At 42.2% G+C, this 26,597-nt stretch overlaps 2 protein-coding genes across 2 annotated transcripts in view; one reads left to right on the top strand and one right to left on the bottom strand.

Annotated features, from left to right (window-relative positions):
* The window catches only part of LOC120048907 (probable E3 ubiquitin-protein ligase MID2), a 1,198,409-nt gene that overhangs the window by 186,487 nt on the left and 985,325 nt on the right, over positions 1-26,597 (bottom strand). The gene's annotated exons all lie outside the window — the stretch shown is intronic.
* LOC120047860 (SPARC-like) lies at positions 4,406-26,314 on the top strand. The gene is made up of 10 exons (XM_038993416.1): positions 4,406-4,502; positions 18,555-18,622; positions 18,824-18,862; positions 19,796-19,892; positions 22,584-22,705; positions 22,910-23,030; positions 24,029-24,162; positions 24,517-24,665; positions 25,024-25,172; positions 25,511-26,314. The coding sequence occupies exons 2-10, from the start codon at positions 18,563-18,565 to the stop codon at positions 25,537-25,539; spliced, it is 900 nt and encodes a 299-aa protein (XP_038849344.1). The 5' UTR covers positions 4,406-4,502; positions 18,555-18,562; the 3' UTR covers positions 25,540-26,314.

The raw sequence follows: 26,597 nt of genomic DNA, 5'->3' as shown, positions 1-26,597 counted from the left end.
TCAAGAACCTATAATTTACACTTTAACTAAAGAGTAAAACCCAAAACGAACTCACTAGGCTTTCATTTATTCCAGTCTGTGTTTGTGCTGCTGTTGGAGTTGCATCCCGAATGGCAATGTTCACTATGTAGTGCACTACTTTTGACCAGGGCCCATAGAGTGGTGCATTACTTTTGACCAGGGCCCATAGGGTGCAGTTTCGACCATTTGTAGCGGTTAGCATAAAGCCAAACATCTATCATATAAATGGACCTCTGTCCCTCCCAGTGCAGTCGTCATTGTTTAAGGACTCAGTGAGGCTTAATAGAGAAAATGAGGCTGAGGTGTTTGATCTTTCCAGCAGCATTTAATGTTCAATCCTCCCCTCTCCCCTTTTTGGATTTCCCAGCTTCCCCGTGGTATGCACTCATCCTGAAGAATTTACTTATATACTTTACTAATTCACTAATGCTGAAGAATATACTTATATACTTTACTTACTCCCTCATTCTGAAGTATTTACTTAGTATACTTTACCAATTCACTCATGCTGAAGGATTTATTTAGTATACTTTTCTAATTCACTCATGCTGAAGGAGTGTCTCCTGACCCCTCCTGTCTCAGCCTCCAGTATTTATGCTGCAGTAGTTTATGTGTCGGGGGGCTAGGGTCAGTTTGTTATATCTGGAGTACTTCTCCTGTCTTATCCGGTGTCCTGTGTGAATTTAAGTATGCTCTCTCTAATTCTCTCCTTCTCTCTTTCTTTCTCTCTCTCGGAGGACCTGAGCCCTAGGACCATGCGTCAGGACTACCGGGCATGATGACTCCTTGCTGTCCCCAGTCCACCTAGCCTTGCTGCTGTTCCAGTTTCAACTGTTCTGCCTGCGGCTATGGAACCCTGACCTGTCCACCGGACGTGCTACCTGTCCCAGACCTGCTGTTTTCAACTCTCTAGAGACCGCAGGAGCGGTAGAGATACTCTTAATGATCGGCTATGAAAAGCCAACTGACATTTACTCCTGAGGTGCTGACTTGCTACACCCTCGATAACTTCTGTGATTATTATTATTTGACCATGCTGGTCATTTATGAACATTTGAACATCTTGGCCATGTTCTGTTATAATCTCCACCCGGCACAGCCAGAAGAGGACTGGCCACCCCTCATAGCCTGGTTCCTCTCTAGGTTTCTTCCTAGGTTTTGGCCTTTCTAGGGAGTTTTTCCTAGCCATCGTGCTTCTACACCTGCATTGCTTGCTGTTTGGGGTTTTAGGCTGGGTTTCTGTACAGCACTTCGAGATATTAGCTGATGTACGAAGGGCTATATGAATAAATTTGATTTGATTTGATTTATTTATATACTTTACTAATTCCTTCATGCTGAAGGATTTATTTAGTATACTTTATTGATTCACATGCAGGTCTGCCAGAAGCGAAAAATAAAAACTGTAGAAATCTGAAAAATCACATCACTAAGCAGGTTTCCATCCTTTTATGCCTGTAAAGTACATGTCGAATAACATTTTTTATGACAGGCTTGATGGAAACAGAACATCAGTAAACTTTCCAAATGTTGACAAAACAAAATATGCTAGACAAGATGGGATCTTTTTGTGTTGGTAAAAATTATTATGCAACAAATGTCGGTGGAAACGCTTTTATGCACAAATATTGATATAATAACCATCATACTGAAGTAAATTTGGAGTGATGCGATGACATGTTGTGTGGTCCTCCCACTACGATTCAGGAAAGCATGCAGTTTATTAAGCTACAGATGAAATAAATGATGATGAACTTCACAGGATGGTGAAAGTGCAAGGTGATGAGCTTGATGCTCTTTTCAATAAATATTGAGGGTCTTATTCTGGTGACATGATCATCAATGCTTGGCTGCCATTTGACAAATAAAAAGAATCTTGCTCCTTTGTCCATAATAATCTCATCATGTAGACTAGATAGCATTTCTATAGTATACTAGATAGTATTTTTTATAGTATACTAGATAGTATTTTCATAGTATACTAGATATTATTTTTGTAGTGTAATAGATAGTATTTTTATAGTATACCCGGTAGTATTTTTTATAGTATACTACATAGTACTTTTATAGTATACTAGACAGTATTTTATAGTATACTAGATAGTATTCCTATAGTATACTAAATATTATTTTTTATTGTATACTAGATAGTATTTTATAGCAGAAGTTAGTGTAATATCTTACAGTATGTTGTTCTTGTCTATTACTGTTCTGTATTTTGTCATGTATTTGTATGTTTTATGTGGTCCCAGGAAGAGTAGCTGCTGCATGTGCAGTAGGAAATGGGGATACTAATAACCTAAACTAGGCTAAACTAAACTAGACAACCCGCACAGCCTACTCGCACTGTATCTGCGAGCTGTTGGCTAGAGAGCAGGTTCCAAGACCAGTGTAGATACATTTGCTATTTAAACACAACAGTTTTTTGTAACTAAACTATCGGTAGTGTTGAAAATGCGATGGAAACACATCGAACTTTAGATTTTGTTTCGGTACATGAACATTTAAGCGAAGAAGTACAATGAAGAAGTACAATTTATGTGCACTACCTCATCACGCACAGATTTTATCCGCCATAAGTACATTTTGTGAAAACCTACCACTGGATTATAGAATAGTCACATGAAAATCTGTCACCCATTGGATGGAAACCTAGCTATAGATGTCCGTCTACAAGTGATTGCTGCCAACTTTTTCCAACTAATTCTTTCTTTCTCAGATAATAATTTTGAGAATGAAGGTGTATATAGTAATCTGAGGCTCACACACAGCTTGTTATCTGTACTGCAGACAGGCAGCTGGGTTGCCTGTTTTGCATGTTATTTTGGCATTAATACGTGTCACATATCAATTTGCAAACAATGTAAAAAAATATATATATATATATTTATGTTTTTGCCCCACCAAGATTTACATGCTAAAATCACCACTGTCTACACTAGATTCCATCTTCCAGTCCTTCTGTATAACTAAATCTGTGACGACTTGTTGGCTCAGATACAGGCTGTGTACTAAATGGCCCCCTATTTCCTATAGTGCACTACTTTTGACCAGAGCCCGCATAGGGAATAGGGGGCCATTTTAGACACAGCAGCCTGTACAGACACTACTGCTGCCACGTCTACAGGGAACCGTGAGACTCAGTTTAACTCTGTATAATTACACCGCCTCCTTTCTCTCTCTCTCCATCGCATGCATTGGGTCTGGGGTTTAAGAATCTGTTCCGGACAGAATGGAAAATGCCACGTTGCATTGCAGCTATTTTCCCCTTGTCTGATCCAGATGTTGTTCTCCGTCCACACTGGTCTGACTGGGAAACAGACATTAGTAATCCACCATAGAGAGGCACCATCCGATATATATGTATCTGTAACCCAGTGTTTCCCAACTCCAGTCCTCCAGTATTCCCAACAGTACACATTTTTATTGCAGCCCCGGACACACCTGAATCAACTTGTCAATTAATCATCAAGCTCTCAATGAGATCAATCAGGTGAGTTTGTCCAGGGCTACAACAAAAAGGTGGGCTGTTGAGGGTACTGGTGGACTGGAGTTGGGAAACACTCCTATAACCCACTTCACAAAAATGTGATTTGAGATTGATTATTTCTGTCTGATGGTTCAATGTTGCACCAGTCACTGACTCCCCCAATGATAGAGAAATTGTTACAGCAGGCCAATAAGATTACTTATCTCCACGTTGCCTCTCAATTTGTTCCCTTGAGGTTTATGAGAAATATTTGAAACAACGTTTTAAACTTATGGAAACAATAATATGAATCAATATTTCATCTCATCTGACATTGAAATTGAGAGTGAAACACATGACAGTTTGACAATGGGTGTGTTCTGTATTTCAGCAGCTTCTTTCAGTAGTTATATCATTTGTCCTGTGGAGTCACGGTCAAATGTCATCTAGTGGTTGTGTATATCAGACCGAGGATGGAAACCTGTAGGCCTAATTAGTTAGGGTTGAACCACGATGACATGACCCTGGTCAGGACGGTAAACATCACAGTAATAACAGTCATTAGATCTTCTCCCTGGTTTCCCAGACACTTCGTCAGACAACATAGAAGCTGAACATAGGAGTGGTTTCATGTGTTTCAAAACGTTATCACTGTCAAGTAAAATGTATACACAGTAAAATATCTGCTGTCTACTGTAAGATAGAACATAAGAGTAACAACTTCTGAAAATGCATATCCTCCCAGTCTCTAAATAATGTCAACAACAACAACAAAGAAAGTAAAAAGCAAACCTCAGAGTGTCTTCTGTCTAGAAGGCAGCATAGAGTTAAATTTAGGAGCGTCTGTCAGACCCTCCCACCCCCTGAGGGAGGGGATCAGGGGGGGGGGGGCTGCTTGGGCCAGCCCACTGTAAATGTCTTCTGTGTGAACTGGTGTAGCAGTTAGATTGACCCAGGAGCCTCTGCACAGCTGACTTCTCTTCTGTCTTTTCTGCTTTTTGGTGTTCTGAAGGTAAGACTGAGTATCCCCCTGAAGGACTTGCTGTGATTTAGCCAGTAAGGACTTCTCAGCTAACGTGGCATTAGAAACGTTGTGCAGTGTTTTGAGTCGCTGTGATACTTGAACTATGTCAGGGTTTTCACAGTGTTTATATGCACAACAGTGATTGGAGGGTTTCCTGTGGTTGTAAAAAAAAAAGCAGTTATATTCAAGTTATGCTTGAAAATCATAGTTTTTTTCTTGACCTCACCTTGAAAGTTAAAGTATATTGTGTGAGAGAGTAATGACACGACAAAATATCTATTATATTTGAATGGTTCATAAGTTAAGGTTTTAGTGCAAAATTTGAAATTAGTAAATATTTATTTTGAAACTATTGTTAATAGAATATTTAGTTCAACAGAATATAGAAAAGTTATAGTCAAACAATTGATGTCCTTTTTCATTCATTCTCTTTTGGAACAGCACAATGTTCCAGAAGTATTGTGTGCCACATAGTCACTAGGAGGAGTGGTGGAGGGGGATGGGGCTCGACAAAGCCTGAGAGAGACAGAGACAGAGAGAGACAGAGACAGAGACAGAGACAGAGACAGAGACAGAGACAGAGACAGAGACAGAGACAGAGAGAGAGAGAGAGAGAGAGAGAGAGAGAGAGAGAGATGTTTACTGTTAATTTTTATTGTTTATTTCACTTTTGTTTATTTTCTACTTCACTTGCTTTGGCAATGTTAACATATGTTCCCCATGCCAATAAAGCCCTTAAATTGAAATTGAATTGAATTGAGATAGAGAGAGAGAGAGAGAGAGAGAGAGAGAGAGAGAGAGAGAGAGAGAGAGAGAGAGAGAGAAAGAGAGACAGAGACAGAGACAGAGAGAGAGACAAATAGACAGAGAGAGAGAGGAACTATTTTCAACACAGATCCCTCCCTCCACTCCCAATTACTTCCATCAAAAGGAATGCATGTTACCATGGCAACCCCCACCAGCTGTTTAGGGGCTTTGTGAGACCTTGCAGATGTCTGTCTGATGGACTCTGAGTTTGACAAAGTCTCTGTCCACTGTTCTGCCTGAGAAGAACTGCAACTTTTAATACAAATAAATACTTTTAAAACAAAGAAAAGTGATAACCATCTATTCTCAATTGCCTTTTTATACAATGATACAACTCTATTAGGATATTAATCAATGTTTTCATATTTTTTCCTCATGTTTTGAAGTTGTCAGCTTTTCAGGAAAAGCACATTTCACCCGTTGAGAAATCAAAGCTGGCTTATAGGATCTATTTATCTTTTTTTCAGTCTAGCAGTGAACTAAATGAAGTATTCAGGTTTGAGTTAACGACTAAAGAATGGCAAACTGTTTACGCAATGGAATGTTTTTTTCTTCACATATCCTCTTGCCTTTTGGGGAATTTAAAACCTTTATTTAACTGTCTAACTTAGTATGAGAGGAGGTCGCATTTCCCTCCTCTAGTTGTTTGGTTCTATGTGCTGAAGGGTAGCTACTGTTGTGCAGAGTTGAACGTTTAAACCAATTCAAGAAAGAGAGAAAGGACTGTGGACATTTTGAATTGGCTGCATGGCAACCCTAAGAAAGCTCTAATCCTTGACAGGAAGGAAGTTATTGTCCTCATGCCATCTCTTCACCAAAAGTCTGACGTGGACATGGCGAAAATCTAAACTCGAGTCAGCATTTAAAAAAAAAAAACGATGGAATTAACCATAGAGTCTTAGCTAGACCAGGAACGCCGGATCTCACTCCTTCACTTCTTCAACCACTGAGCAAATGTACAGAATCACAAGGGGATGGAAACCCAGGGGGATGGGTGTGAGAGAGAGAGGGAGAGAGACTCAGAGAGACGAGAGGTTTAGATTTACAGGAAGCAGGAGCGTATTGTCTAGCGACACTCCTCTGGCTCCGTGCCAGTACAGCTAGAAGCGATGAGGGTCTGAAGGCCTGTATCCAGCGTTGCAGACTGGCTAGCCCGTTTGTAGATGACAAAAGAGCTTCTGTGTTACATCGTAAATGGCTGACATACTCAATACCACATCAGGCCAGACTTCAGAGTGAAATGTGTTTATTCCAGAATGTAACGATCGTCGTAATATTCTTCCTCCTCCTCGGACGAGGAGAGGCGAGACAGGTCGGACCAATAAGCAGAGTGATTCGTGTCCATGATATTTTAATGAATCGAACTGAACACTTAACATACAAAAACAACAAAACGTGACAAAACCGAAAACAGTCCCGTGAGGCACGAACACTGACACGAGATACAACCACCCACAAAACACACGTGAAACCCCGGCTGCCTTAGTATGATTCTCAATCAGGGACAAACGATCTACAGCTGCCTCTGATTGAGAATCATACCAGGCCGAACACAAAAACCCCAACATAGAAAAACACACATAGACCAACCCACCCAACTCACGCCCTGACCAACTAAATAAATACAAGAAAAAAGGAAAACAGGTCAGGAACGTGACATAACCCCCCCCTTAAGGTGCGAACTCCGGGCGCACCCGCATAAACTCTAGGGGAGGGTCTGGGTGGGCGTCTGTCCACGGTGGCGGCTCTGGCGCTGGTCGTGGTCCCCAACCCACCATAGTCAAACCCCGCTTCCGTGGTCTCCTCCCAATGGCCACCCTCCATGTCAAACCCACTCTACCAAAAGGCAGCACCGGACTGAGGGGCAGCACCGGACTGAGGGGCAGCACCGGACTGAGGGGCGGCACCGGACTGAGGGACAGCACCGGACTGAGGGGCGGCACCGGACTGAGGGGCGGCACCGGACTGAGGGACAGCACCGGACTGAGGGGCGGATCCTGGCTGGCTGGCTCTGGCGGATCCTGGCTGGCTGGCTCTGGCGGATCCTGGCTGGCTGGCTCTGGCGGAACCTGGCTGGCTGGCTCTGGCGGATCCTGGCTGGACGGCTCTGGCGGATCCTGGCTGGACGGCTCTGGCGGATCCTGGCTGGACGGCTCTGGCGGATCCTGGCTGGACGGCTCTGGCAGGTCCTGGCTGGACGGCTCTGGCAGGCCCTGGCTGACTGACTCTGGCAGGTCCTGGCTGACTGGCTCTGGCAGGTCCTGGCTGACTGGCTCTGGCAGGTCCTGGCTGGACGGCTCTGGCAGGTCCTGGCTGGACGGCTCTGGCAGGTCCTGGCTGGACGGCTCTGGCAGGTCCTGGCTGGACGGCTCTGGCAGGTCCTGGCTGGACGGCTCTGGCTGGTCCTGGCTGGACGGCTCTGAAAGCTCAGTACCGACGGACAGCGCTGGGCAGGCAGACAGTTCAGGCGCCGCTGGGCAGACGGCAGACTCTGGCCGGCTGAGACGCACTGTAGACCTGGTGCGTGGTATAGGCACTGGCTGCGCTGGAGAGGAGGAAGGCTCTGACAGCACTGGACAGGTGGGAGCAGCTGGAGAGAGAACCCGGAGAGACAGCCTGGTGCGGGGGGCTGCCACCGGAGGACTGGTACATGGAGGTGGCACCGGGTATACCGGACCGTGAAGGAGGACACGTGCTCTTGAGCACCGAGCCTGCCCAACCTTACCAGGTTGAATGGTGCCCGTAGCCCTGCCAGTGCGGCGAGGTGGAATAGCCCGCACTGGGCTATGCTGGCGAACCGGGGACACCATTCGTAAGGCTGGTGCCATGTATGCCGGCCCGAGGAGACGCACTGGAGGCCAGATGCGTTGGGCCGGCTTCATGACATCCGGCTCGATGCCCAACTTAGCCCTACCAGTGCGGCGAGGTGGAATAGCCCGCACTGGGCTAAGCACGCGTACTGGGGACACCGTGCGCTTTACCGCATAACACGGTGTCTGACCAGTACGACGCCCTCTCACTCCACGGTAAGCACGGGGAGTTGGCTCAGGTATCCTACCCGGCTTTGCCACACTCCTCGTGTGCCCTCCCCCAAGAAATTTTTGGTTCTGACTCTCGGGCTCCCAACCGCGTCGCCGCGCTGCCTCCTCATACCAGCGCCTCTCTGCCTTCGCTGCCTCCAGCTCCGCCTTGGGACGGCGATATTCCCCTGGCTGAGCCCAGGGTCCTTTGCCGTCCAGGATCTCCTCCCAAGTCCAGGAGTCCTGGGTTTTTTCCCACTGCTGTCGCTGCCCGTTTGCACTCCGCTTGATCCTAGATTGGTGGGTGGTTCTGTAACGATCGTCGTAATATTCTTCCTCCTCCTCGGACGAGGAGAGGCGAGACGGGTCGGACCAATAAGCAGAGTGATTCGTGTCCATGATATTTTAATGAATCGAACTGAACACTTAACATACAAAAACAACAAAACGTGACAAAACCGAAAACAGTCCCGTGAGGCACGAACACTGACACGAGATACAACCACCCACAAAACACACGTGAAACCCCGGCTGCCTTAGTATGATTCTCAATCAGGGACAAACGATCTACAGCTGCCTCTGATTGAGAATCATACCAGGCCGAACACAAAAACCCCAACATAGAAAAACACACATAGACCAACCCACCCAACTCACGCCCTGACCAACTAAATAAATACAAGAAAAAAGGAAAACAGGTCAGGAACGTGACACAGAAACACATGTACAGCCAACTCCATACTCAATACGAACTCAAACACATGATTGGCACAGATTTTGTATTAGTTACAGCTTGTGGTAAATTGTTAAATGATGTAACTGGAGGAATAGGAAGCTGATATCAGTTTTTTAATGTGAGACAGGCGTGTGTTTTAAAGTTTGGGACCAGTAGACAAACTGAGCGGATTTAAGTCCAGAGAGAATGACAGAGAAAAGGTTTAACACACATTTTTGTTATAGGACTCAGAAATTCCATTCAGATATGTATCTTAGTCACATGTTTCAACCCACTGCTTTAAGGTTATACCCCGTGAGAAAAGAGACAAAGAAAGAGAGAGGTGATGGTGGGATAGGGTCAGGTGACTAAGTCTTAACTTGGGTTACATGGACTCCATATATCAGTCCTTGACTTTTCTCCCGTTCTCTTTTGTGTAGCTTAGAGGTCCCATGTGTAATTAATGGCCCATGTGTGTCAATATAAAAAACCTTTTCTAAATATATTTTATTTGCCCCTCCTGAGATTTTTTCTCAGATAGAGCACTTTGATTTGTTGTGAAAAGGTGTCATTTAAAGCATGGTAAAAAATATGCTTGCTATTCAAGTAGCTTGCTGTTCAAAGAACGATAACATCAACATAGGGATTGTGGACATAGGGTATTGTGGACATACCCAACATAGGGATTGTGCACATAGGGTATTGTGGACATACCCAACATAGGGATTGTGGACATACCTATTCCAAAGGTTCTGGAATAGGTTCGCAACATTTGACATGTTGTGAGATTTGCAGTAAAGGTTCTGGAATGGAATGGACAGGTGTGTCCTGTGACAGATACCACCTGTTTCCTGTACTGCATCATGTATCTCATTGGACCTAGTTGTCCAGAGAAAAACAGCTAATTCAGAAAATATGTTATTTGTTAGTATATTTCTCAAGACTAACAACGTATGACTAGATTCATTTATAATTTTTTTTAAATGATTTTATTTCTAAATAAGTGCATAAAGTGCATTAAGTGCAATAAGTTCATAAAGTGCAATAAGTTCAAAAGTGCATTGAGTCTTTGAGAGGTACTTTTCCAGTGTTTTTCAGAATGTACATTTAATGCCGGTAAATGTTTGTCTATTTACCATGCTGAGGTCCTCCTCTGACCGACATGCACAGAGGCTGAGCCCCTAGTCCCCCTTTAGCCACCAGGCTTCTTTTCCAAGACATTTAACCACCGGTTATATCACCCTGGATAAGCAGAAAGAATTCCCTAATCCTGCAGCCTTTAAAGCCTCTTTGAAAACCGTTTAGATCTGCCTGGGCTGTTTCCCTCATAGTCGAGTTGATGCCCCAACCCAACCTGCTTACCCAACAAATAAATAAGAAATAACAAATAAATACCTGCTGAAAAAGGGCCTCTTTATATCAGTTTCCTCTACCTCTACCCTGTTTGATTATGAGCACCGCTTTCCAAATAAAATAATAATAAAATAATCAGTCATCCTCCCAATGAACTGATTGACTTCCACATAATTTAAGAAAACATGACTAAGTATGAATATGTTAAAATATCTTTAAATAGGAAGTTTGGGAACACCGTAGCCCTCCAAGCTCAATATGGACATTTCTTGGAGATGATACCAGTATCTTTGTTTTCACTGTCGGTTCTCACATCTCTAGCATCCTCTCAGACACTACCTAGCTATATGTTTGTTAGAGGTGGTAGTCCAAGTTCTCAGTGAATAAACACTTATTTATTTATTTTTTTCAAAGCAGAGAGAACTTTCCTTGTGCACAGTATTTTGAGACGTCATCATCCACAACTGCTGCCAGAGTCACTGTTTTTTTCCACATCCAGAGTTCCATACGCAGCAGAGAAACACATAGCTTTGACACGGCTCATCTCTAGACCGGGGCCTTGATCCCTTCTCCTACTGCGTAGTTTTCCTCGCTGGCCAATCAAAAAATGTGAGTTGAACAGACTAAACAGGCTTGGCATGATTGGTTGTTGTGACATCTTAGGCCATTGTGCGATTGGCTGCTTACATTGTCACTCAACTTTTGCGGGAACATGACCCAAACTGCATATGGTCCTCATCAGCAGTGGCCTGTTGTGATAGCAGTGACCCACTGACACAATGTAGTCTGTTGTGAAAGCCACTCTAAAATGTGCTGTTTTGTCACACAACCACAGATGTCTCATGTTTTGAGGGACCATGCGATTGGCATTCTGACTGCAGAAATGTCCACCAGAGCTGTTGCCAGATAATTGAATGTTAATTTCTCTACCATAAGCCGCCTCCAACATCACTTTAGAGAATTTGTCAGGACGTCCAACTGGCCTCACAATCGCAGACCATGTGTAACCACGCCAGCCCAGGACCTCCACATCCAGCTTCTTGACCTGCGGGATCATCTGAGACCAGCAACCCAAGACAGCTGATAAAACTGTGGATTTGCACAACCAAATAAATTCTTCACAAACTGTCAGAAACCGTCCTCAACAAGGTCTTGACCTGACTGCAGTTCGGGGTAGTAACTGACTTCAGTGAACAAATGCTCACCTTCGATGGCCACTGGCATGCTGGAGAAGTGTGATCTTCATGGATGAATCCCGGTTTCAACTGTACCAGGTAGAAACGGTTTGCGTGTGGACGAGCGGTTTGCTGATGTCAACGTTGTGAACAGTGCCCCATGGTGGCAGTGGGGTTATGGTATGGGCAGGCATAAGCTACAGACAACAAACACAATTGCATTTTATCGATGGCAATTTGAATGCACAGAGATACCATAACGAGATCCTGAGGTCCATTGTCGTGCCATTCATCCACCGCCATCTCGTCCTGTTTCAGCATGATAATGCACAGCCCCATGTTGGAAGGATCTGTACACAATTCCTGGAAGCTGAAAATGTCCCCATTTTTCCATGGCCTGTATACTATCATCCATTGACCATGTTTGGGATGCTCTGGATCGACTTGTATGACAGCGTGTTCCAGTTCCCACCAATATCCAGCAACTTCGCACAGCCATTGAAGAGGAGTGGGACAACATTCCACAGGCCACAATCAAGAGCCTGATTAACTCTATGTGAAGGAGATGTGTGGCGCTCCATGAGTCAAATTGTGGTCACACCAGATACTGACGGGTTTTCTGATCCACGCCCTGACCTTTTTTTGCGGGGTATCTGTGACATGAGTATCTGTCAGGGGTGAATGTTAGGCGGTACAGTACGGTACATCATCCGAGCAAAAGACATAGTGGGGGTACGCCGTACCGGTAAAACATGAGCCTATCGCAATAATTTAAACAAAATGTCCAGAAAACTGTAGGCCATTATACCACTTTTTATCATTACTAAACTTTATCATTACTAAACTAAATGATCTTCCCTTTTTCAGGACCCTGACTTTCAAAGATAATTCGTAAAAATCGAAATAGCTTCACAGATCTTCATTGTAAAGGGTTTAAACACTGTTTCCCATGCTTGTTCAATGAACCAAAAACAATTAATGAACATGCACCTGTGGAACGGTCGTTTTAAGACACTAACAGCTTACAGAGGGGTAGGCAATTAAGGTCACAGTTATGAAAACTTAGGACACTAAAGAGGCCTTTCAACTGACTCTGAAAATCACCAAAAGAAAGATTCCCAGGGTCCCCTGCTCATCTGCGTGAACGTGCCTTAGGCATGCTGCAAGGAGGCATGAGGACTGCAGATGTGGCCAGGGCAATAAATTGCAATGTCTGTACTGTGAGACGCCTTAGACAGCGCTACAGGGAGACAGGACGGACAGCTGATCGTTCTCGCAGGGGGAAACCTACTGTTAGCTTTATATTTTGAAATAAATAAATACAAAGTATACAGATAATATAACCATGTTTAACTCCGTGATGCTTTATGCTACAAACAAGCTTTAAAATGCCCGCGAAAGACGTGACTCTGTGTCACGATCGTCATAAGGAGTGGACCAAAATGCAGCGTGGTATGTTTCCATCCTTTTTATTCGGAAGAAAAAACTCAAATAACAAAAACAATAAAGCGAACAAACGAAACGTGAAGCTCAGAGTAGTGCTCACAGGCAACTATACCTAGACAAGATCCCACAAAGCACAAAGGGGAAATGGCTGCCTAAATGTGATCCCCAATCAGAGACAACGATAAACAGCTGCCTCTGATTGGGAATCAGGCCAACATAGACATATAAACACCTAGTCACACCCCGACCTAACCAACATAGAGAATAAAAAGCTCTCTATGATCAGGGCGTGACACTCTGATGCGTATGGGGATACATTGATTAATCTCTATGACAATCTGAAGCTGAGCTGCGGCCTTCAATATTCGAGGAGACAAAAAAAAAGGGAATTTTCTATTCTGTCCCTATTAATTGAGCTTTTCACTTTCTGAAAAACAGATGTTTAAACCCAGGCAGCTTTTAGGGAAGCACTTCTGCTGTTGGGTTTATCAACGGACGAGTAGTCAGCAGTTGAAGCTTACAATGTTCTGTGTCGATCGAGCCTCTGTCTGGGTTTGAAAGGTATAACTTTTGGAAGTGCCATGCTTAGATTCATACGGATGTCTAATATTTCATTATTTGCTAATAGGAACCGTTTCGTTGCAAACAACACACTCTGGTTTGATATAGGAGAAATACGGTAAGAATGCCTATTCCTCTGTCCATTCTTCCCGTAAACTTCTATTTTCATTATCTACCTTTCTTTTGAGACAATCTCAGAGGGATCTCAGAGGGGCAATCTCAGAGGGGCAATCAGAAGGAAGATATTAGGCTACGTTATTAACATTGAACTGATTATATAGCCTACTAACCAGATGTGGTAAAAGGTGTTTAATATTTGCCCAAGTTCAAACCTCTCGCCGACCCTTGCTGTACACTATTCTAGTTTAGTGAGGATAGGAGGGTGAACAGGGCCGTTCTGCCACCCATACATTGTTTGGGGTTCATGTGCATGCAGACAAAGAAGGTCCTGTACCCAGAAGATATCATCTACTTTCATCCCTGATATCTGTGTTCTCAGTCATGTGAAATCCATAGATTAGGACCTAATGAATGTATTTCAATTGACTGATGTCCTTTGGGAAATGAGAATAAATAGAGATAGAGAGAGAGAGACAGACAGAGTCAGAGACAGAGATACAGAGTCAGAGACAGAGATACAGAGACAGAGACAGAGTCAGAGACAGAGATACAGAGACAGATACAGATACAGAGACAGAGATACAGAGACAGAGACAGAGACAGAGACAGAGTCAGAGACACAGAGACAGAGACAGAGACAGAGACAGAGACAGAGACAGAGACAGAGATACAGAGACAGAGACAGAGATACAGAGACAGAGACAGAGTCAGAGACAGAGTCAGAGACAGAGTCAGAGATAGAGTCAGAGACAGAGTCAGAGACAGAGTCAGAGTCAGAGATAGAGTCAGAGACAGAGTTAGAGACAGAGTCAGAGACAGAGTCAGAGTCAGAGTCAGAGATAGAGAAGTCAGTGAAGTGCACCTGTGAGACAAAGGGCCCTTGTTTTGAAGCACAGATCAAACTCTTCACAGGGCTCAGTCAGAGAGAGATGGAAGACAGGGGTTTTGCTCTACAGGACAAAGATATAGTCCCTTATATTCCTTTATCCATTATCTATCACTGTCTGGCTGGCCTCCTTCCATTATAAATGTCCCTTTGATGTGTGTGTGTGTGTGTGTGTGTGTGTGTGTGTGTGTGTGTGTGTGTGTGTGTGTGTGTGTGTGTGTGTGTGTGTGTGTGTGTGTGTGTGTGTGTGTGTGTGTGTGTGTGTTGGGGTCAATTAGAAATGTCCTTGTTTTTGAAAGAAAAGCACATTTTTTGTCCATTAAAATAACATAAAATTGATCATAAATACAGTGCAGACATTGTTAATGTTGTAAATCACTACTGTAGCTGGAAACGGCAGATTTTTTTATGGAATATCTACATAGGCTACAGAGGCCCATTATCAGCAACCATCACTCCTGTGTTCCAATGGCACGTTGTGTTAGCTAATTCAAGTTTAACATTTTAAAAGGCTAATTGATATTTAGAAAACCCTTTTGCAATTATAGTAGCACAGCTGAAAATTTTAATTCTGGTTAAATATGCAATAAAACTACCCTTCTTTAGACTAGTTGAGTATCTGGAGCATCAGCATTTGTGGGTTTGATTACAGGCTACGAATGGCCAGAAACAAAAACCTTTCTTCTGAAACTCGTCAGTCTATTCTTGTTCTGAGAAATGAAGGCTATACCATGCGAGAAATTGCCAAGAAACTGAAGATCTCGTACAACGCTGTGTACTACTCCCTTCACAGAACAGCGCAAACTGTCTCTAACCAGAATAGAAAGAGGAGTGGGAGGCCCCGGTGCACAACTGAGCAAGAGGACAAGTACATTACAGTGTCTAGTTTGAGAAACAGACACCTAACACGTCCTCAACTGGCAGCTTCATTAAATAGTACCCACAAAACACCAGTCTCAACGTCAACAGTGAGGAGGCGACTCCGGGATGCTGGGCTTCTAGGCAGAGTTGCAAAGAAATAGTCATATCTCAGACTGGCCAATAGAAAGAAAAGATTAAGATGGGCCAAAGAACACAGACACTGGACAGACACACCTCTCCCTACCATAATACCATGACAGTAGTAAATAAGATAGAGACAGAGAGAGAGAGAAAGAGACAGAGACAGAGACAGAGACAGGACCTCTCCCTACCATAATACCATGACAGTAGTAAATAAGCCAGCGTGGAGAGGGAACATCCCACTGGGCACGAACTGGTTGAAATCAACGTTGTTTCAACGTCATTTGTCAACGTATTGTGACGTGGAATCTAGGTGGAAAATAGGGTGACATTTCAACCACAGAATTGTGTCATTCATCATGGTAACCAATTTTCAACATAGACAAACTTATTTATAAAATATGTTTAGTTTTTACCTTTGAAACAACGTCAGATCTTCAACGTTATATCAACTACCCCCCCCCAAAAAAAAAAAACATTTTAAAAAATAGACTGGGCAGCACCTCCTAGTGGAGAGCAGATCCATCTACAGCTGACATTTGGTCTCCCATCCAGAGTTTTAACCAATCCCTGCTTAGTTTTGATATTTGTCACTGACTACTACCAATGTGCTGTGGTGAGAATGATTATTGAGCGATCTCTAAATAATGAAATAGATTCACTGTTGCTATCCAAGTCATTCCAAAGGGTAGGTTTAATAACAGAGCAAATGAAATGTGACTCATACTTTATCCCTCCTGTATCATCAAGGATGATATTTAGGCCTGTAGAGCATTAAGGAAGTCATTAACAGATATTGTTTCAGTTCAACCCAGGATTCAACTAAAAATAGACACTACATATAGAGGCCATAGAGCTCCAATTATTATCTGTCAAGTTGATCATTCATATGCGGGATTCACATCTCCATCTCATCCAAAAATAGGACTAAATCAAATCAAACTTGATTTAAAGGGCGTTTAAAAAGTTTGATGTAGTCCTATTCTTTAACTTTTTGTTGAGATGGAGACATGAATCCAACATATCAATTATTAATTTGTAAACTGGATTTTGAATTGTATTCGGTTGTCAACGCGACCAAATTTCGACATTTAAAGGAGATGTATCTTCTGCTTGGATAGTTCCATCTGTACCACAGACTTAGACTGGCTTTAATTACAGTTTGTCTACAAATTAATCATTAATATGTTGGATTCATGTCTCCATCTCAACCAAAACAATTAGTCTGTGTGATTAATGGGGGGGGGGGGGGGGTTTACAAAAACATCTGTAAAGTTCGAATGGTTTGAGCTACAAACTATTAAAAGATATCTATGAAAAGCTGAGAATCTCACGAACACACAAGTAGTGTCTATAATACTGTAATAAGCGCACATAGTTGCTGTCACAAACTCTAAACTCCACACAGTTGTCACTGACTAGTTGGACAATACTTTCCCACTGAGAAAAATATCTAAATTCATTTTTATCAGGTTTTTGCTTTGGCACAACTTGTTTTTTTTTATTGACATTTGTCATTAAAACTCATGAAAGCAACTGTTTATGTCAAATAATTTTGTGTTCTACTTGTATCCCTGGTTATCGTGATAATAAAATGATAAAACACTTCATTGTGAGGCTCAATATAAGGGCTGGACATGCAGACAAATGAAAGTCAGATAAATGAAAAGCTGATTTTTAGCTGGGATCTCAGGACTGATAGGGTTAAAAATAAATGATATGTTGGATTCAAGTCTCCAACTAAACTAAAGAAAAGGTTTGAATCTATCCAAACATTACATACATAGTTGATATTTGGTTGGGTTGTCAACCAAACAACACAATTCAAGATTACTTTAGTTAAGATTACTTTAGTTACGGTTATCTTACAAACAAATGTATTTATTCAACCTTAAAAGGAGGTTATTGTAACTATAAATGTAATCATAGAAGGCGTGCATGCTTAAGATAGCATGTGAAAGGTTTCAGGTCTGTGGAGATTCTTCACAATTGCTATAGCAAGCTGTTCAGAATCTCGAACAGCATCGATCATGTACTTTTACTGTGCTATTGATGTAATCTCAACTGGAATCCAGGTAATTTGATTGTTCTATGAGATGAAGCACAGTGATAACACAATAAGTTGTTGTATAAAATTTAAAAAATATCTGACATTGATAGTGCAGTGAAAACACATTTAGATGACAACTAAACCAAAAAAATTGAAATTGTTTTCCGTTGGACTGGTTGAAAGCATAGCAATAACACATTGGGAATTCAACACATTTCTGGTTGTCTTTTTGAGTGGGTGAAAATAGGTTGGAATCTCATTGATCAATATCAGTCTTTTTGAGTGGGTGAGTAAAGGTTGAAACGTCTCAAACAAATATTACCCACATTTCCACAAATAACGTGGTGTGCCCAGTGAGATGCCTGTTCATAAAGAAGGTGGAATGTGATCCAAGTCTATACTAAAAATCTATACAAGTTTACCTCAATGTAATACTGTAGGCCACTAGTACTAGACTATATTCAAAATTACTTATCTTATTATCTATTATCCAGGTGGAAATCCAAAAGTCGATCAGGAGATGGAATTTAGCTCCGGTGATTGAATTGAAGAGTCATTTGAGCTATCCACAAAGAATGTGAACGTAGATATCTCCCTATAATCAGACAGGACAGTGAACGGTTTGTCTGGAACAAACACTACCCATGAGCCTTTGTGATTCTTGAAGTAGCATCTTGTATTTTCCCTGCATGACTTGTTTGACCACACCTGAGCAAATGTCTGGACTGTGTCTGGCCCGTACACTTTATACACTGTGTATAATAAGGTACATAGTGCTGCAATCTAGACAGGCGGTAAACTGGAAAGGTGTATGACCTCAACTGCACCTCGTTATCAACCAAACGTCAGTTGAATTGAATGTGTGTAATGTGTATTAAAATGTTCCTCTTGGTGTCTCTCTCTAGACTGAACGATGAGGGTGTGTATCGTCTTCCTCCTGTGCCTAGCTGGCCAGGTGTTCACCGCTGCCATTGTAAGTGTCCCTTTGATGTGTGTGTTTGTGTGTGTGTGTGTGTGTGTGTGTGTGTGTGTGTGTGTGTGTGTGTGTGTGTGTGTGTGTGTGTGTGTGTGTGTGTGTGTGTGTGTGTGTGTGTGTGTGTGTGTGTTCACTTGTATTGTCACTGAAAAAGCATTGCAAGCAATCATAATAACACCATCATCATAACCATTTCAGACCGAGGAGGAGCCCATCATTGATGATGTCGTTGAGGAGGTAAGGTCATTGACTTGTTTACAGAATTCTATGGACAGGTGTGCTAAATAAGGGGGGAAACAACATTACACAGCTTGAACATACCCACTGGGCACACAGCTTGAACATACCCACTGGGCACACACTGGTTTGTTTGAATCAATGTTGTTCCCATGTCATGGATTAGATGTTGAATTGATGTCTGTGCCCAGTGGGAGCGAATTAGGAATAGTGTACTGTAGGAATAAAAACAAAGCCAGATTAAAATAATTAGGAATATTGTAGTGTATAAATTAAAACACAGCCAGATTAAAAGCAATGACTCTACATTTATATTCTTTACTCTCTCTGTGTCTTTTGACAAATTAACAAACTAAAACAAAACAGTACAACTTTGAATAAAATAATTTATCTCCACCATTTTGTGGCAGAGGACTTTTCTCTTGAATGATGACCATTTCCTGCAATGAAGCCAAATCGAGAGAGAGAGAGAGAGAGTTAGAGTTAGAGAGAGAGAGAGAGAGAGTTAGAGTTAGAGAGAGAGCGAGAGAGTAGAATCCCACAGGTTATAAATACAGCGGACAGGAAACCATGACGTTTTAATGGCTTCACCACATGTGGCTCAGACTCTATCCATCCCATCCAGCTGCAGGCTGCTAGACCTCTCTCAAGACCTGTCTGAAGTATAGATGTCTGCTAGACCTCTCTCAAGACCTGTCTGAAGTACAGACTTTGGCTACACTTCCTTCTGCACCGTGATAACTAAAGAGATTTAGCTACAGCTTAATTTTCTGGTACTGAAGTAGTGCTACCAAATCATGCCCATTGCCCGTAGCTTATGTACAAAACTGTCATCTTTGATATGGTATATATTCACTTTAAATGTGATGAGTCAAACTGTTGGAAGTACTATGTCTCTATTGACGGCTCCATGTTGTGACTGGTTTGTCTCAGGCACAGCCAGAAGTGGGAGCCAACCCAGTGCAGGTAGAGATCGGAGACTTTGACGAGGCCATTGATGTTGAGGAGGAGGAAGAGGACATCGCTGAGAGTGAGTAAATACACATTGTAGCTGGTTGAGAGAAGCTGGTTGAGAGATGCTGGTTGAGAGATGCTGGTTGAGAGAAGCTGGTTGAGAGATGCTGGTTGAGAGATGCTGGTTGAGAGATGCTGGTTGAGAGAAGCTGGTTGAGAGATGCTGGTTGAGAGATGCTGGTTGAGAGATGCTGGTTGAGAGATGCTGGTTGAGAGAAGCTGGTTGAGAGAAGCTGGTTGAGAGATGCTGGTTGAGAGATGCTGGTTGAGAGATGCTGGTTGAGAGAAGCTGGTTGAGAGATGCTGGTTGAGACAATGCCAAGAATGTGCAAAGCTGTCGTCAAGGCAAAGGGTGGCTACTTTGAAGAATCTCAAATATAAAATACATTTAATTTTTGATTAACACTTTTTTGGTTACTACATGATTCCATATGTGTTATTTCATAGTTTTGATGTCTTCACTATTATTCTACAATGTAGAAAATAGTCAAACTAAAGAAAAACCCTTGAATGACTTTTGACTGGTACTATGTGATCATCTAAAAATGTAAGCAAGGTTTGAAATTATTATGTTTTAGTCAAATATTATATCAGTTTGGGCTTCTTGTGGTCAATTTGCAGTCTACAAATTATTTGTAATTATGTACCGGCCCCCTGACCATCCGCTCACGAAAATATTGTCCCGCAGCTGAATCTAGTTGATGATCCCTGGGCTAGTATATATTTTAAGCTGCTTAGGAACCATTAGCTTTAGTAAAGGTGTGACAACATCAATCAAATGAAGCTGTATGTTGGTGCTCCTATGCAGCAGCTGTGTTGTGAGATGTTGGCTAGATAGTAGAGAGAGGGGGGGGGGGGGGGGACACGTTGGTAATGACAGAGTGCTTCTGTCTCAAAAGACAGACCTTTCATTATGTGTTCCATCCAATGGTTCCACCAAGCTTCTTGGAAACGAAAAATACCCCCTTCTCCTAATTGGAAGGGGCGCCGCCACACTCCTTCTCCGCTAACTACCGCCAGGAATATATATATACAATTAATTTGGAAAGTATTCAGACCCCTTGACTTTTCCCCACATTTTGTTATGTGACAGCTGTATTCTAAAATTGATTAAATATTTTTTTCTCCTCATCAATCTACACACAATACCCCATAATGACATCACAATACCCCATAATGACATCACAATACCCCATAATGACATCACAATACCCCATAATGACATCACAATACCCCATAATGACAAAGCAAAAACTGTTTTTTAGACATTTTTTATTTCATTTATAAAATAAAATTTTTAAATATCACATTTACATAAGTATTCAGACCCTTTACTCAGTACTTTGTTGAAGCGCCTTTGGCAGCGATTAAAGCTTTGAGTCTTCTTGAGTATAACGCTACAAGCTTGGCAAACCTGTATTTGGGGAGTTTCTCCTATCCTCTCAAGCACTGTCTGGTTGGATGGGGAGCATCGCTGCACAGCTATTTTCAGTTCTCTCCAGAGATCTTCAATTGGGTTCAAGTCCAGGCTCTGGCTGGGCCACTCAAGGACATTCAGAGACTTGTCCCGAAGCCATTCCTGCGTGGTCTTGGCTGTGTGCTTAGTGTCGTTGTCCTGTTGGAATGTGAACCTTTGCCCCAGTCTGAGGTCCTGAGCGCTCTGGAGCAGGTTTTCATCAAGGATCTCTTTGTACTTTGCTCCGTTCATCTTTGCCTTGATCCTGACTAGTCTCCCAGTCCCTGCCACTGTAAAACATCCCCACAGCATGATGCTGCCACCACCATGCTTCACTGTAGGGATGGTGCCAGGTTTCCTCCAGACATGATGCTTGGCATTCAGCCAAAGAGTTCTATCTTGGTTTCATCAAACCAAAGAATCTTGTTTCTCATGGGCTGGGAGTCTTTAGGTGGATTTTGGCAAACTCCAAGCAAACTCTTTTACTGAGGAGTGGCTTTCATCTAGCCACTCTACAGTGGAACTGGAGCTCTGTCAGAGTGTCCATCGGGTTCTTGGTCACCTCCCTGACCAAGGCCCTTCTCCCCCTGAATACTCAGTTTGGCCGGGCGGCCATCTCTAGGAAGAGTTTTGGTGGTTCCAAACTTCTTCCATTTAAGAATGATGGAGGCCACTGTGTTTTTAGGGACCTTCAATGCTGCAGAACATTTTTGGTACCCTTCCCCAGATATATTCTTCGGAGCTCTTCGGACAATTCCTTCGACCTCATGGCTTGATTTTTGCTCTGACATACACTGTCAACTATGGGACCTTATATAGACAGGTGTGTGCCTTTCCAAATCAGGTCCAATCAATTAAATTTACCACAGGTGGACTCCACTCAAGTTGTAGAAACATATCAAGGATGATCAATGGAAACAGGATTCACCTGAGCTCAAATTCGAGTCTCATAGCAAAGGGTCTGAATATTTATGTAAATAAGGTATTTCTGTTTTTATTTTTAATACATTTGCATTTCGAAAAACCTGTTTTCGCTTTGTCATTTTGGGGTATTGTGTTTAGATTGCTGAGATTTTAGAATAAGGCTGTAAGGTAACAAAATATGGGAAAAAGTCAAGGGGTTTAAATACTTTCGCAAATGCACTGTATCTGTTGAATAACTGAGCAGGAAATTCAAGGGCAAAAGAACACTTCCGATATGTTCCATTTTTAATGTTCCAGAATTTAAAGAAAATGTTTTTCCTTCGTTAGATCCCTGTTTGAACCACCACTGCAAGAAGGGAAAAGTGTGTGAGGTGGATGAGGAGAATACCCCCATGTGTGTCTGCCAGGACCCCACTACCTGCCCTGCTGCCGTTGAAGAGTTTGAGCATGTGAGTTATCATCATAGAAATTATATTCTAATCTGTTCAGATCAACATCAAGTAGTCCTAGACATGTCTCATAGACAACACTGTTCCTAATTCAGTACAACCTTGACCTGTACAGTAATGCTACTACTGATATGCATCATTGGCTCATTCTTGATATAAATTCTGATATATATCTGATTCATGAATGTAATCTGTGTATCCCAGGTTTGCGCCACCGACAATACAACCTACGACTCTTCCTGCCACTTCTTTGCCCAGAAGTGCAGTCTGGAGGGAACCAAGAAGGGCCACAAGCTGCACCTAGACTACATCGGGCCATGCAAATGTGAGCTATGCTTTATAGTTACAAAATGTATTTAATTAATATCAATTCAATGTATTAACCCTCCCAGGGGCTATCGAGAATGTTTTAATCTTCAATTCAGTGAAATAATTTTCACCTTTTTGAGAATCCCCTTTAGGCATATTTTCCTCTGAGACTCCGTTCCCAGTGTGATTGGTTATGCTGTCTTAGAGCTGAAGCCCTGCTGAAAGCTTCTCCAGGGAATGATTAATGGGCTGCACTAGAGGGATTTTGCCTTAAGGACTCCAACACACAGAGTGGAGGGCAGGCTGTAACATGCTCACTGCATCGCTGCCCTTCTCAATTTACCGCTGAATCTGCAGCTAAATGTCTGTCATTAAATAACAGAACCAAGCCCATGCATCTCTCACTGTTGGTGATGAGTACCTTAGGACTGAAGGGCACAGATGGAGAGGATGTTGTTGCATGTTGTGGACCCCCAAAAACTTAAAATAACACCTTTTTTTTAAACTATTGGCCTCTAAATGTCAGGTACAGTATTCAACCAAGGAATAAAACAAAAGGTACAAACTCATTGCCTTAAGGGCTGTGTGCATCAACCATACATTTCAATGGACACAAATGTCACATTTTGTGTGAGTTGTGTTTTATGTTCTATGACAAAAGGTGGGTTGAGAATGGATTTTGACTTGAATGTCATACTTGCACAACAACTTTCTGACCATGACTTACTTGACTTAATTAAATTAAACCCTTTGGCTCCTTGTGGACCACAGGTCATTGAACATACCTTCTCCAATTGTTCCTGGGTATTCCCCGTTTCCTTTTTCTCTCTCTGACCATAACTAATGTTTCTTCCTGTTTATTCTCCAGTCACTGAGGCTTGTGTGGACAGAATAGCTCTAACATACAGTATAACTAATGTTTCTTCCTGTTTATTCTCCAGTCACTGAGGCTTGTGTGGACAGAATAGCTCTAACATACAGTATAACTCATTTTCCTTCCTGTTTATTCTCCAGTCATCGAGGCCTGCATGGATGCTGAGCTGAATGAGTTCCCCCTGCGTATGAGGGACTGGCTGAAGAACGTTCTGGTCACCCTGTACGAGCGCGATGAGGAGAACAACCTCCTGACTGAGAAGCAGACGCTCAGAGTAAGTCGTCTTTATCAATTTCTATAAACACAGCACAGAAACCATTTACTGTTTGCCTACTGAGGATGGGTCAAATCATTATTAAACACAGCATAGAACCAATTCATTTTGCTTGCGTTCATTTACCGAACTCTGCGGATGGGTCAAAATATATATATATATATTTAACCTTTATTTAACTAGGCAAGTCAAATATGATTATAGGATTTGATGTTCTGCTCTCACTATGAAGTTGATTCCTTTTGTGTATCCAATCCAACTGGGAATTATTTATCAGTTGGTTCAATTCGAAAGAATATTAGACAAACTAATGTTTGCAACAAAAAAAACAAAAAAATCTGAATTGCCTTGCAGGTGAAGAAGATCTATGAGAATGAGAAGAGACTGCAGGCTGGAGAGCACTCCCTGGACCTGCTGGCCCACGACTTTGACAAGAACTACAACATGTACATTTTCCCCGTCCACTGGCAGTTCGGTCAGCTGGACCAGCACCCCGTCGACGGGTAGGTTGAGGAGAAGAAGAAGAAGAGTTTCCTGTCTTCTGTTTCAGCTGGATTGTTTCAACATCACACAAATACAGGCTTGGGCCTCCATACCTTTGATTCAACTCTGTACCAGTCAGGACATCAATACTGAGACATTTCTACAATGTCTCAGAAAGGATATTGCCAGCATGCCTGAATCTATTGTTTTACGAGCAAAAACAAAGCAACTGACAATGCTACGTTCTTCATAATGCTGACTATTTAAAGGATCATATGGGTTTTCTAGGGTCTAAAACTATAGCATATAAAGCCTTCATAAAGCCTTTATAAGGCCTACGTAGATGCTTCGTAACAGGTGTGTTCTGTGGTGTTGTAGGTTCCTGTCCCACACAGAGCTGGCCCCCCTGCGCGCCCCTCTCATCCCCATGGAGCACTGCACCACTCGTTTCTTCGAGCAGTGTGACGCTGACAATGACAAGTACATCGCCCTGGAGGAGTGGGCCAACTGCTTCAGCATCAAGGAGCGTGAGTAGTTTACACTCGTTATTTTACTGCCTCAAAGAAACCAGGAGGACCAAGGCACACTTTGGGCTGTTAAATCAAATTTGATCAAAATCAAATTGGATTTGATTTAAAATGCCTTCATTGTTTGCGTCTGAAATTGCACCCTATTCCCTATATAGTGCACTACTTTTGAACAGAGCCCTTTGGGCTATATAGGGCACAGGGTGCCATTTCAGACGTAGCCATGTCTTCCCGGTCCTTCTATTTTACTGTTTGGTTTTTGATTTTAAAATGGTTCAGAGCATAGGCCATTTCATTACTGCTTGTTAATGCTGGGCTTGTTTTTTTTCTGTTTTCAGAGGATGTCAACAAGGACCTTGTCATCTAAACTCACCCGCTGACCTACAGTATGAAAACTAGTCTCTTAATGGGACGAGGTGCTAAACTGATCCCTAAATTAAATGAACGCAGTAACGGTGCTAACTGTAACTAATTAAGGACCTACCTATACCACTAACATTGATGAATAAAAGAGATGTTCACCGTCTGAACTAACAATCACAAAACGTGATCATGATGCAACTTCAAATTTGTCTTGTTTTTGGGCAAATAAATAAGCATTTTTTTAACCAGATAGATTAGTAACAGAGAGAGACTTGTGACGAGAGGGAGATATACATGGATGTTGAACACAACATTTCTCTTTTTTCACTTAATCAGAGCTGTGATTTAATAACTTCAATTTGAAAATTCTTTGAAGGAGACAAATTTGTAAAATCAAATAAATTCTAAATAAATGCTCCTTTCGCTTTTTAAACATATTTAGTTGTTTTCACTCTTTTGGTGGTGGACTCATTTGGTCATTTCTGTTCTTTTGTGTGTTAGTTCATTGACTTTGACTACTGCTTTAAATGAAGGCCTGAATATCCACAGGTTGGTTTTCTGACATAGATTCTGTCACACAACAAGGGCATAAGTGTACTGAAAGGTTATTGAGACAATAAAAGGAAATATTGTTGAAACTCTACGAGGAAAGCATCTTGCAGGCTGAGCGTTTTTCCTCACACTATACCGTGTAGCGTGTTCCCTGACGTTCGGATACTGTTTTGATACCGTGTCAACACAATAGAAATCTTTCCTCAAATAAAAATGATCTGAAATGTCCAACACTGTTGCATGCTTTCATATCTGCATTTCTTCAGAATCCTCACAACGTTGATACATTTCAACTGGAACAAATGGAAAACATCTTAACACTGACTTAGAACATTTCATGGGAATTAGTTGTATTTACCTGGTAGTTTTGGGGAAAAAAGACATCTAAAGTGTCCATATAACAGATATGAAGTACATCGTCATGAAGTATTAATTCATTCACATTTTTTAAGAATCACCTTTCCCTTAAAATAAAGAATGCCACATGTACAGTTACAGCACAAGGTGTTC

Source organism: Salvelinus namaycush, chromosome 5 (genome assembly GCF_016432855.1).
Source record: "Salvelinus namaycush isolate Seneca chromosome 5, SaNama_1.0, whole genome shotgun sequence".
Taxonomy (NCBI): domain Eukaryota; kingdom Metazoa; phylum Chordata; class Actinopteri; order Salmoniformes; family Salmonidae; genus Salvelinus; species Salvelinus namaycush.
The sequence above is the reverse complement of the archived record's forward strand: the minus strand, read 5'-3'. Positions and strand labels throughout refer to the sequence as shown.